Below are 11,936 nucleotides of genomic sequence, written 5' to 3' on the forward strand. Positions count from 1 at the left end.
ACCCGGGCTTGCGATTACATTTACTCGAATCAATCGGAGCGTTGGGTCGAAACTGCCTGAGACAATTGAGCTGTCGTCTCCACCTCAGTCAATCAGAGTATTGAGAAAGTGTGAGGAGCAGCAGCAGGACCTGAAGAGGATGCGGGAGATGAAGCAGAGAGGAGAGGAGAAGAGGGGAGAGAGAGCGGTGGATGATGCTGTGATTTTGTTCCAGGCGCCGATATGTTCCTCTGGCAGCTGAGAACATCTAAATTTAGACACCCCCCCCCATACCCACCTCACTCCCCCTTCCTCTCCTCCATCTCCTCAAGCCCTCCTTATAGTCTCCTCATCCCCCCTCTCCCCTCCATTCTGCTCTCTTCATCATGAAGAACACAGAGACATGAAGGCTCCTCTGGTGAAGATATCGACAGCTCTCCCCGTGTCAGACAAGTGTCAGCTGTGCTTGAGCGCACCAAGCTCACTGTGTGTGTATGCATCTGTGTATGTGAGAGACAGTGTGTGTGTGCGTGTGTGTGTGTGTGTGTGTGTGTGTGTGAGTGTGAGTGTGTGTGTGTGTGTGTGTGTGTGTGTGTGTGTGTGTGAGTGTGAGTGTGTGTGTGTGTGTGTGTGTGTGTGTGTGTGTGTGTGTGTGTGTGTGTGTGTGTGTGTGTGTGTGTGTGTGTGTGTGTGTGCGTGTGCATGTGTGCGCACACACAGTGCACTAGACTAGAGCATCAGCATCAGCCATCTGAAACTGATGGGTGCCAGGTACAGGTACTGTAGGGATGCACTGATATGAAAATCTTGGCCGATACCGATAAACGATATTAACAATGTTATTATGGCCGATAACCGATATTTACCGATGTCAATATGATCTGTATAAAAACAAGTTTCTGTTATAATCAAAGTGTGTACATACTGAAAAACACATGTCAACACTGTGGATTTGAAAAAGTAATGTCTTCCTTTATTTCCAAAACATTTGGATAAGCCCATAAATCGGTTGTTTCCGCTCAATATGAAAGTGTTGCCCGATCTGATAACCAATATCAACATTGCTGTTATTTTGCTCACCGATACGGATATGTTTAAAAATGATTGCCGAAATATTGTGCATCCCTAGTGCCAGGTACAGGTAATGAAATGTGATTTGTATGCTAGTGTGTACAGTATGTCACTGTGTGTGTGTGTGTGTGTGTGTGTGTGTGTGTGTGTGTGTGTGTGTGTGTGTGTGTGTGTGCGTGTGCGTGCGTGCGTGCGTGCGTGCGTGCGTGCGTGCGTGCGAGCGTGCGTGCGAGCGTGCGTGCGTGCGTGTGTGCATGCGTGCGTGCGTGTGTGTGTGTGTATATGTGCACTACCAGTTGGCCATATGGTGACTATGTCAGAGCTGGCATCAGAACAAGTATGAAGTAACCCCCTCCCGCGTTTCTTTTTTTGCACTTTGTTTTCTACCCACCTCTCTCTCTCTCTTTCTCATCTCTCTCCTTCATCATCATCATTTCACAGCAGTCACAGCTACGAGTAAAGAGAGGAAAGAAAAGCTGCCTGGTCTTGCTATATTTACTTCATACGCTCACAGCCCATTGAAGACGTGTACCATTAGGGATTAAGGTTGTGTCAGAACAGTGTGGTGTAGTGCAGTGAGGGATCAGAGCCACCCACGCTGGCTAACATGGCTCCCTAACCCCACCCCTACCTACCCCACTCCTCCCAACACCACCCCTCCCTACACCACCCAACCCCACCCATTACAGAGGCATCATGTCAGCCAGGCTCCTGAGTGGAACAACACTAGGGCCATATGATTTCCTGCAAAACGGAAAAAACTGACGAAGTTTGGTAATAAAAATGGAATCAACTGTAAAACAGAATTTTCCATAATTTGGCTGAAATCGATCACAATTGATAGGCCTAATCATCAAAATCAAAAGTAGACCAAATTATTGGAGTAACCTAAATGATTTCATAATTGTAAAATCGATCATAACCCCTAAATTAAAATTAAAAAAAATTAATAAAACGGATTTCATATGGCCCCACAACACCAAGCCCTCAGCTCCTTTCCTGGATAAATCTGGCAGGAAAATAACAACAGGACACCAGGAAGGAGCACGCTGCGTTGAGCATTTCCGAGACGTGCTTAATCGGCCAGAGCCTGATGAACCAGCCAAGCCCTGATGAACCAGCCAACCCCTGATGAACCAGCCAAGCCCTTCCCCGCAGGTGACATCCTGAACATCGATGTTGGTGCCCCAACTGCAGAGGAGGTAATGAAGTCCATAAAAGCCATGAACACCGGTAAAGCTGCAGGTATCGACTCCATCCATGCTGAGATGCTAAAGGCTGACCTCTTAACATCTGCTAGGGCCCTGAGTATCCTACTGAGGAACATCTGGAATGGAGAAAATATTCCCAGTGATTGGACCAAGAGGTTGCTTGCTAAGTCTCCTGGACAGAATTAAGAGTGCCATCGACAACAAGCTCTATGAAGAACAGTCTGGATTCCAGAAAGGGCAAAGGTTGCATGGATCAAACATTTCCTCTTTGAAACATCATAGAACAATGCATGCACTGAGTGAAATGTTCCCTTGTTTGTCAATTTCAACGACTTCAGAAAGACATTTGACCAAAACGGCATGCGATTAGCATAAAATGGGCGTGGCTGTAAAGGGGGGATTAATGGGGACCCATAGAACCCATTCTCATTCAAATACCTTGAGCTGAGACGTCAGGGGACCCGTTTGATTATGGCCATGCCAGCTTTTCCCTCACCAAATTTTGGGCCTAACTTTGGGCCGTTGTTTAGCCCCTTTCCCAACAGGCTAGCATGACATTGGTTGGTACCAGTGGATGCCTTCTTCTATTCACCTTATTCTTTGCCCACACATTACGTCATTTCGTAATAGTATTTCCGTTTTAGACTTGCCAAAAAAAAAACAGGCAAGATGGCCGCCCACACTCCCCTACTAAGCTGGCAGAATTAATCCCCCATAAACTAACATATCTTGGCCAATAAGTATGTAACATACAAAATAAAACAACCCGTAATATCTTAATTTTATGTAGAATGCAGAGGACATGTAACTGTTTAGTTAAACTTGAATTCCAGGAATATTGTGCTCTAAAGATGATGTTAGTGGCTCGAGACCCACACGTTTTGCGCCAGCGTAACCTATGTGGGATTCAAGATAGAAAACGTTATGAATATAGCCACGTTATAAACAACAAACTAACGCTGGTGATCCGTATGGAAACAGTGTTACTCGAAATGGTTAAAAGTTATATCAATTTGGTCATTCAGTGGCATTTTACTGCCATATAACATAACTAACTAGTGGCTAATATTAGCCACAGTAGGCAACTAGCGCTGAACCGGAAGAACAAATACGCTTGCGTCAAACGCGGAAGAGAGAAAAAGTGGGCGTGGTGAATAAGGTGAATAGTTTCATATGATATCAGTATCTTCGCTCTAGCTTTTAAAGTGGGCCCACTACAGCCTCTGAAAATGCAGGGGTCACGCACTGCCTTCTTAAAAAGTGCAGAGGTCCCCTGTGTCCTCCTGAGTTCGCATTTTATTTGCTAATTAATGATTCTTCAACCGGCGTCATTTTTTAAGTTGATCTTCAAAGTAGTTTTTTGTCACAATATCACTTCAAAAAATATCATTCTTAACAAGTTGTTTAGTCTCATATTCAGCCTCTAAATAAAAAGAGAAAAATTCCGACAATGAGGTGAGATAACCACTTGTTTCCAATGGAGTCTCATTTCTTGCAGGAATTTTCTCTGAGTGAATTTCAGTATCAACATTCAACAAGGCTAACAAAGGCTATCCTTTGGGTAACACACGAGATGTTCACAAACTTTCTTGAAACTGTGCATGAAGTACAGGATGACCTCCCGAGTCTTCAAGATCATTATCAGGAACCTCAGAATGGACTGTAACCAGAGGAGGAACATCCTGGACCACAGCTCGCCTCACTCACTGCCCCAGAGCACACACACCACACAACACAACACAACACAACAACAAACCTCTGATCTCCACAACCATATATATGCATGAATAAAATATTTAAAAAACAACAACGCATAGATATATAGGTTCTAGAAGCTAACTTACACTGCAACGTATTGTAAGGAAAACAGAAGACCATGAGGAAAGAAATACTGCAGTGAGTAGGATCTCGTGCCCTGCCTCTGTTTCTTTACCAAACCATGCATGACATGTTTTCCTATGTCCCACTGGGAGTGAGTGTTATTGTGTTTGCCACTGAGGCACAACGTCAGGAACACTTTTGTTGCAGTCGCACAGCCTCTGTAATTATACACCACGGGAGACATAAAACATACACTGTCATCGTCATACGAGCTCACCAGCTATTTAGATATGCAGTTCATTTACACCACGATGTCGTATATCGCTGCCTTTCCAAAAGAATCATTACAATGATAATACCACAAAAGGTAGAGCCAGGTAGAGCATGTTGAATAAGAGAAGAGACTAAAAGTAATATAACTGAGGCAGATACAGTAGTTCACACTGCCAAATACCTTTTACAGTGGATTATGCTAATTAGGGATGAAACGATAACCGGTTTTTAATGAGAACCATGATCAAATTCCTTACGATAACCGTACGCTTTGAAAAACATGGTAAATACTGTCCATCATCAACCAAAGTTGGCAAGCATCTCCCAGATGCAGATGCGCAGCCTACATGCGCAGTGTATCAATCTTTTTTGGGTCTGAGTTTTGGCATCAATTACCAATGTAGAAGAGGCAGCAAATAACTTAATACTGTAAGGCATATAAAAGATTTTGTCATGATAGTAGAAACCTGAGCAAGGAGGGGGTAAAGATGATTAAACGTCTTCCCTAAAAATCCGATCTCCGTTTGGAAATCAATATCATTTGCGGCTTCAAATCCAAACTCATTAAAGTCCTAGCCCTGAACCAATAGAATCATATTCCCATACTTTTAGAATTTTAGATAGAAGCCAATGGAGAAAGGAAATAGGACAGGAAATAAAGGGATAGTGAGAGGACAATTACAGAAGCAGAGAAGAAGAAGTGAAAGAGTGGAGGAGCCAGAGAGGGAGGAAGGGAGCTGGAGAGGGCCGCTGTGAAGTCACACTGACCTAGCTGGAATGGTGGGACTGGAAAAAGGGGGTGGGGGGCTAACTGGAAGAAAAATGGGCTATGAGAGACGGAATCAGATGAAAAGAAATGGAGGTACAAAAGTCATGTGAAGGAAAGCATGCCAGAGAATGAGCAAATGAGAATGAAAGGAGAGAGGGGTAATGAGTATAGCAGAGATAGCACAGCAAAGAAGAGAAGAGAAGAGAAGAGAAGAGAAGAGAAGAGAAGAGAAGAGAAGAGAAGAGAAGAGAAGAGAAGAGAAGAGAAGAGAAGAGAAGAGAAGAGAAGAGAAGGAAGAGAAGAAATTGAGCATGCATTCTATGTGAAAGTTGCTTTGACCGTCTTGGAACGTTTTGTAGCAGTTGGAAGTACAGGGTGATATTTTGTAGCGGTTGGAAGTACAGGGTGATATTTTGTAGCAGTTGGAAGTGCAGGGTGATATTTTGTAGCAGTTGGAAGTACAGGGTGATATTTTGTAGCAGTTGGAAGTACAGGGTGATATTTTGTAGCAGTTGGAAGTACAGGGTGATATTTTGTAGCGGTTGGAAGTACAGGGTGATATTTTGTAGCAGTTGGAAGTACAGGGTGATATTTTGTAGCGGTTGGAAGTACAGGGTGATATTTTATAGCGGTTGGAAGTACAGGGTGATATTTTGTAGCGGTTGGAAGTACAGGTGAAGGAAAGAGTAACGACACAAACAAGTAGTGACTGAAAATATTGTGCCATAAAAGTAATGGATGGTGAAACGGAGCGAGAGATAAACACAGAGAAGAGGTGTGACCAACCTTTACTAGTCTTTTGCCAAGAGTGGACTTGAGAGGCTCAAGTCCAAATGTAGTTTATCAAGTCAAGTCCCAAGTCAAGTGCCAAGTAACATGTAAATGTAGAACACCAAGTCAAGTCAGTGGAAACAGCCTCAGTCATGACTGACCTGGCAGTGGAATAGAGTCCCTGACTGACAGAAGCACACTGACCTTGCTGGTGGAGCTGCTGCGTGCTCTTGCTCCACTGCGACAGCCCCACGATGGCCACCATCTTGGCTCCCAGGCTGGAGCGCCTCTTCTTGTTTCCGGGCAGCGACGCGGAGTCCGGGCCCGCGCTGCTGGGACTCTTCTCCAGGCTGTACATGGCCCCCGAGATGCTGGAGGAGCGCACCACGTTCCGGGCCGCCGCGCTCAGCCCGTTCAGGCCGCCCATTCCGCCCGGGCTGGGCACCTCCACCGAGCTGCTGAGCATCATGGTCCCACTGGGCTGGAGGGCCGATGGGCAGGGGGTGGGGGGGCGGGGCGAGGGGGTGGGAAAGGTGTGGTCTGAGGGAAGAGGAGGAGACAAGGGGGAGGGGAGGCAAAGCAAGAGAGGAGAGGGAGGAGTTCAACCCAGTCACCAGGGTCAAATGATGGCATGTTACGTTTCTGCAAACAACGGATACGTTCAATATCAACGTTTATGAGCCAAAAATACGTTGCAAAGTCCTCCAACCACAGGAGTGTTTCCAACATAAATTTGAAAATACCTGTAAATTTGAAAACGTTGCTGTGTTTCCAGAGTTAGATTGAAAAAATTATGCAAACAAAACAACTTCGGTTATGGTTGTAGGAAACTAAAACAACTTGGTTAAGGTTAAGGTTATAGTTTTTTATGTGACTTACAGTTCAAATGTAGACTTTGAACACACTGGGATGCGAACCCCGGTCTCCAGTGTTTAAGGCTAGTGTTTATGCCCCGCCTCCACCACCCCCGACCACAACGCCTTATGGCCACCATGCTATTTCAATATCAGACTGCCATTATTTACACGACCTCTAGAGGTGTCGGTGTTGATATACATGTTTCTACAAATGATATACGTCAATTATTATAACGTTGACATTCAACATATCCATGGTTTGTAGAAAAGTGTAGTGCAGCACAAATATGAAGACGTCTTCTTGATGTGCAGTGTGCCTGGTGAAAAACAGTATAATGGCTTGTCTTAAAGTTGGGGGCTGAAGGAGGCCGAGTTTGAATTTCTACCACTGTTCGGTTTTCAATTAAATGAGCCTTTATTGCAGAGATCAAAAGCGAGCAGCTCTGAAGTCTTTTTGATCCCCAATAGTTTTGTGAACTGAGAAAACAACAAAAAGAAACTAGAACAGTGCAGAACACAGGTCACACAAGCGAGGACAGTGCAGATGGTAGCAGGCTGTTCAAGTTGAGTTAGGAAATATCCCAAATCAAACACACACACATACCGTATACACACGCACATGCTCAAACACACACACACACACACACGCACACACACCCACCTACACGCACACACAAATGTCAGGACTGCTCTGCCGTTGAGGGGTGACCCTGTCAGCTGGTATTTGTCTTGTGTGTTATTTTGGAGACTTATTCTGTGTCTGACCTTAAAAAGTGACAGATCATAAACTCTATATAGCACAAGTCATCACTGTTTGCCCGAGTCCAGAGAGGACACACACACACACACACACACACACACACACACACACAAACACACACACGCACACACATGCACACACACACACACACACACACACACACACACACACACACACACACACACACACACACACACACACACACACACACACACACACACATGCATGCACAAATGTTGGATGGAACAAAAACTGACACACTCTCATAGCTGAATCAACCCCCATATGGATAAAATGTAAATAATGCATCAACTCTATAGAGTGAAACTGCCCTTATGTCTTCATCATCCCTTGTGGAATTGAAGACTCTGCAAATGTGAATGTATAATGCACTTCAAATGTCGCTGCAAATCATCGTCCTTACCCTGCCTTGTCACACAGCGCAACCATGATGTTTACTGCCAGCCCAAAACAGTCTGCCGGCAGGCCCTAATGACAGGCTGCATGCATTTAGAATAACAGCAATAATCAAGGTGGCTGCTATTGAGGAAAGATGTACTGATGTAGTAAAGGGCATATTTTGGCATTTTGTAATGAAACTCAAGTCATAACGAAGCAAGGGGAGGAGGGGGGAAGCCTGCATGCTTTATATAGAGAGCTACTGCGGTGACATTTGTTAGGATTGGAAATGGCCCGGGTAGCGAGGGGGCGGGGCCAGATGAGGATGGAGAGAGCGAGAGAGAGGGAAGCAAACAGACCTGCATTCTGATTCAGGTGAGCCAACGCCCCCATTTTCTTCCCCTCTGCCCTCCCCCTCCTCCACCTGTGTTTACCCTGCCTTTTTGACACAAAATGGCCCCTGTGAAAAGGGTCTATTGTCCATAGGTGCTGCTCTCATAACTGTGCAGCTCAAGTTTAACCGCTTAGTTTGTTGGGTTGAGATCCAGCACATCACATGTGTGTCCTGAAGGGCTGATCTGCAGTCAAAATGAAAGATCAAGCCTGGGAGGAAGGGGGGGGGTTGTTAGAAACGGCATTTTATCTTTGTATGGCAGGTAATGTGCAAAGCTGGGTGAAAAAATGTCAACAAAAGAATCCGTCAACAAGTGTCCATCCACTCACTACGGTAGCGGAAACTAATTCCAAACAAACAAAGTGAAGCAGTTGTCAGTGTTGCCAGATAAACTCTCATAATAACCTGCCCTGCCAAAGCCCAATTCCCCCCCACACAATAGAGAGCCGCAGGGATGACGTATTTTTGTAGGCTGAATGCGGAAGTCCCGAACTTCCTGGTTCTTCACTGTTTCTGTCTATGGGATTTTTGAATGGGTTTTTGGCGTGATGCTTCAAATAATGTCTGTGGGCAACGCAAGTTTAATCAAACGCGAACCAAGGTTCAGCGGGATAATCTTCACACTTTCATTAGTTTTATAGCGTAAATGCGAGCCCTAGAAGTAAAAAGCTCGAGCTAAGCTAATCCAGAACTACACACTGTCGCATAGGCTTCCACGTCACGTCAGCACTCAACCTGGACTGTTGTTGATGTGTGCACTGATTACCCCGGGCTGAACGGGCTGAACCAGGTGAGGGAAAGAGAATTTCCGTGTTCGTCCTTTGAGTGGTGACGTTATTGACGTATATATCCCCATCGACTCAAAAGTGTAGTCTCATTTAGCCGTTTGCTAGCTAGCCACCCTTTTAACGGCACATAAAAGCTTCAAAACTCATAAAAGTGGTCTTCATGTGTGAAGATGATGTTACTAAACACTGGTTCGCGTTTGATTAAGCCAGTGTTGCCCAGAGAGATTATTAGAAGCATCGCGTCAAAAACCCATTCAAAACTCCCATAGGCGAAAACTGTGAAGAACCAGGGCTGTTAGCATCGATGATTTCCGGACTCGTTACTGCGGCTCTCTATATGCAACACAATTTTGGGCGAAAAACTGCCCAATCTGGCAACACTGCAACTAAGCAGAGGCGACTCAGGCGTGAGATGGATAGCACACAAACACACACACACACACACACACACACACACACACACTCACTCACTCACTCACTCACATACACACACATGACCGAACACGTGATCTCCTGGCGGGGAGATGATTACACAAACCATAGTCTGACTCACTGAACGCAGGTTGCAGGGATAAGCTCTGCCATTGGTGCCGACCATTTCAGTCGGAGCGAAGGGAAATCTCCCTACGTGTTGCTCTCAAATGCCTACGCGGCTCCGAAACAACAACAACGCTAGCTAGCAAGCTAGCGTTGCTACACGCTGAAAATGGTAAATTTGGGATTTGGATTGTGCAATAAAGCAGGCCTGCTTGGTACTTTCGGTGGATGGTTGTAAAGATAAAAGAGACTTTCTCCTCCGCTATACCAGAGCGAGAGCAAGAGGAGCCAGACTCCTCCTACCTCCTCCTGCGCTGGTACAGCGCGAAACGGAGGTACAGTAGTCTGGCAAGCGAGACTACACAAACCCCAACCTAAAAGATGCATGTCCACAATTTAGATTGCAATCTATATATCTATGCAATTTAGGATTTTTGCAATCTCTAATATCTTGAGTGCCTCAAGGTGCCGCCGCGTGCCTGTCCCCATACGCAGCGTTCTGCAGGACCTAACAGTAGAGAGGAGCCCATCTATCATCATCTGAGTGCCAGACATCTCTGCTCTCCAACTCATCATCTATGAGCTTATCTATTCCTCCTCCCATCAGCATCATCACCCCTGCCACACACACACACGCACACGCACACGCACACACACACACACACACACACACACACACACACACACACACACACACACACACACACACACACACACACACACACACACACAGAGCCTGGTGGCCCAATCAGCTCCACCTCCATCTCCACTCCAATCCCCCCCTACCCCCTCCCCTCTACCCTCTTCTGACTTTTATTTGTGTGTGTGTGTGTGTGTGTGTGTGTGTGTGTGTGTGTGTGTGTGTGTGTGTGTGTGTGTGTGTGTGTGTGTGTGTGTGTGTGTGTGTGTGTGTGTGTGTGTGTGTGTGTGTGAACAAGATTGATTGGAGCAGTGGAGCAACTCAGTGGCCAGCAGTAGAAGACTGCGTTTGCATAATAATATTATGAAAAGACACATATAATATCCATATTCAGCAGGCCGATGCTGAGAACGCGCCTGCAAGCTCAGCAAATCTATTCCCTGCCTAAGTGAAGGCTGAAAAGCTCCACAGAGCAGACAGTACTGTACATTCCTGTCAGAAATACTCTTTGTTGCTGTGACAACATACCCAAGGAAGCGTTTGTGTTTGAGAAGATGAGGCTGGTGTATGCTATCCACCTTATTTTTGAATGCCCCACTGTACAAATAATTGTGGGTACAAGTTCCGGTTTAACGTGACTTATCGTTGCAGCTTGCCATTTCCTTTGTTATACTCTTTGGCTGCAGAGCCGAATTATAAACCGGAAACTGGAGTACGTTATAAAAGTTATGAATATAGTCACGTTATAAACAACTAACCAACGCTGGGAGTCCGTATGGAAACAGTGTTACTCGAAATGGTTAAAAGTTAAATAAATGTGGTCATTTAGTGGCGTTTTACTGCCATGTAACATAGCTAGCTAGCCGCTAACATTAGCCACAGTAGGCTGCGCACTGCGCTCTTAAAGGGATATTTATCGACGAGATTTTTGCCAAGCTGGACCTGATTAGTGATTTGCTCCGTTCGCCCAGACGGGTGTCAAGCTGTCAGCAACAAGGCTGGGAGGATCACACCGGAAGAAAAACGCATAGGCATCATGGCCGCTAGAAATAAGGTGGATAGCACAGGGGTTTTCACCTGAGTCATCCAGGGACCACAATTCTGACAAAAGAAGCAACCTGAGTACCACTGATGTGAGGAGAGCTGATCCAGTCACTGATCCATGGTGGTGCTGGCTAGCTAACAGCATAGCGCAGTAGCCCACTCCAAATATAAGTTCACCCTTCAGTCACTAACTCTTACTTTTACTTTTCACCAAAACCTGAAAAAATGCTTTTTCATTGGCAAAATCAAGTAGTAGGCGAACTCTTTTTAGATGCTGGTCAGTAGTATTTTCATATACTGTATTTTCTGGCACGGATCTGTATGTTATGCAGACGCATGGGAAGGTATGGACGCATTCCAACATTAGCAAGAGCACAGGCTACCAAGGATAGACCGGATGGGCACTATTTTATTCCAAGTCACCTTGACTTTTCTAAATCTTATATATTTGCATGAATTTGATTATTTAATATTCACTAACAATAGGCTATATGGAAATGTGCAAAAAAAAGGTGATTCCCGCAGTGAAACTACACTGAATGCATGCATGGTCAGGGACCACCTTCAATGCCTCCATGCACCACCAGGGCGCCATGGACCACTGGTTGAAAACCCTTGCTAG

At 45.4% G+C, this 11,936-nt stretch overlaps 1 protein-coding gene across 1 annotated transcript in view; it reads right to left on the bottom strand.

The window, feature by feature from the left end:
• Nucleotides 1–6,364, bottom strand: part of rims3 (regulating synaptic membrane exocytosis 3) — a gene marked incomplete at both ends in the record, with an annotated part of 29,187 nt that extends 22,823 nt beyond the window's left edge. Inside the window, one exon of the mRNA XM_083646153.1 lies at nt 6,100–6,364. Coding sequence (XP_083502279.1) covers nt 6,100–6,364 — 265 coding nt within the window. The remainder of the gene's footprint in view (nt 1–6,099) is intronic.
• Nucleotides 6,365–11,936: the final 5,572 nt, after the last annotated feature.

Source organism: Poromitra crassiceps, assembly GCF_964638095.1.
Source record: "Poromitra crassiceps genome assembly, chromosome: 11".
Classification (NCBI taxonomy): domain Eukaryota; kingdom Metazoa; phylum Chordata; class Actinopteri; order Beryciformes; family Melamphaidae; genus Poromitra; species Poromitra crassiceps.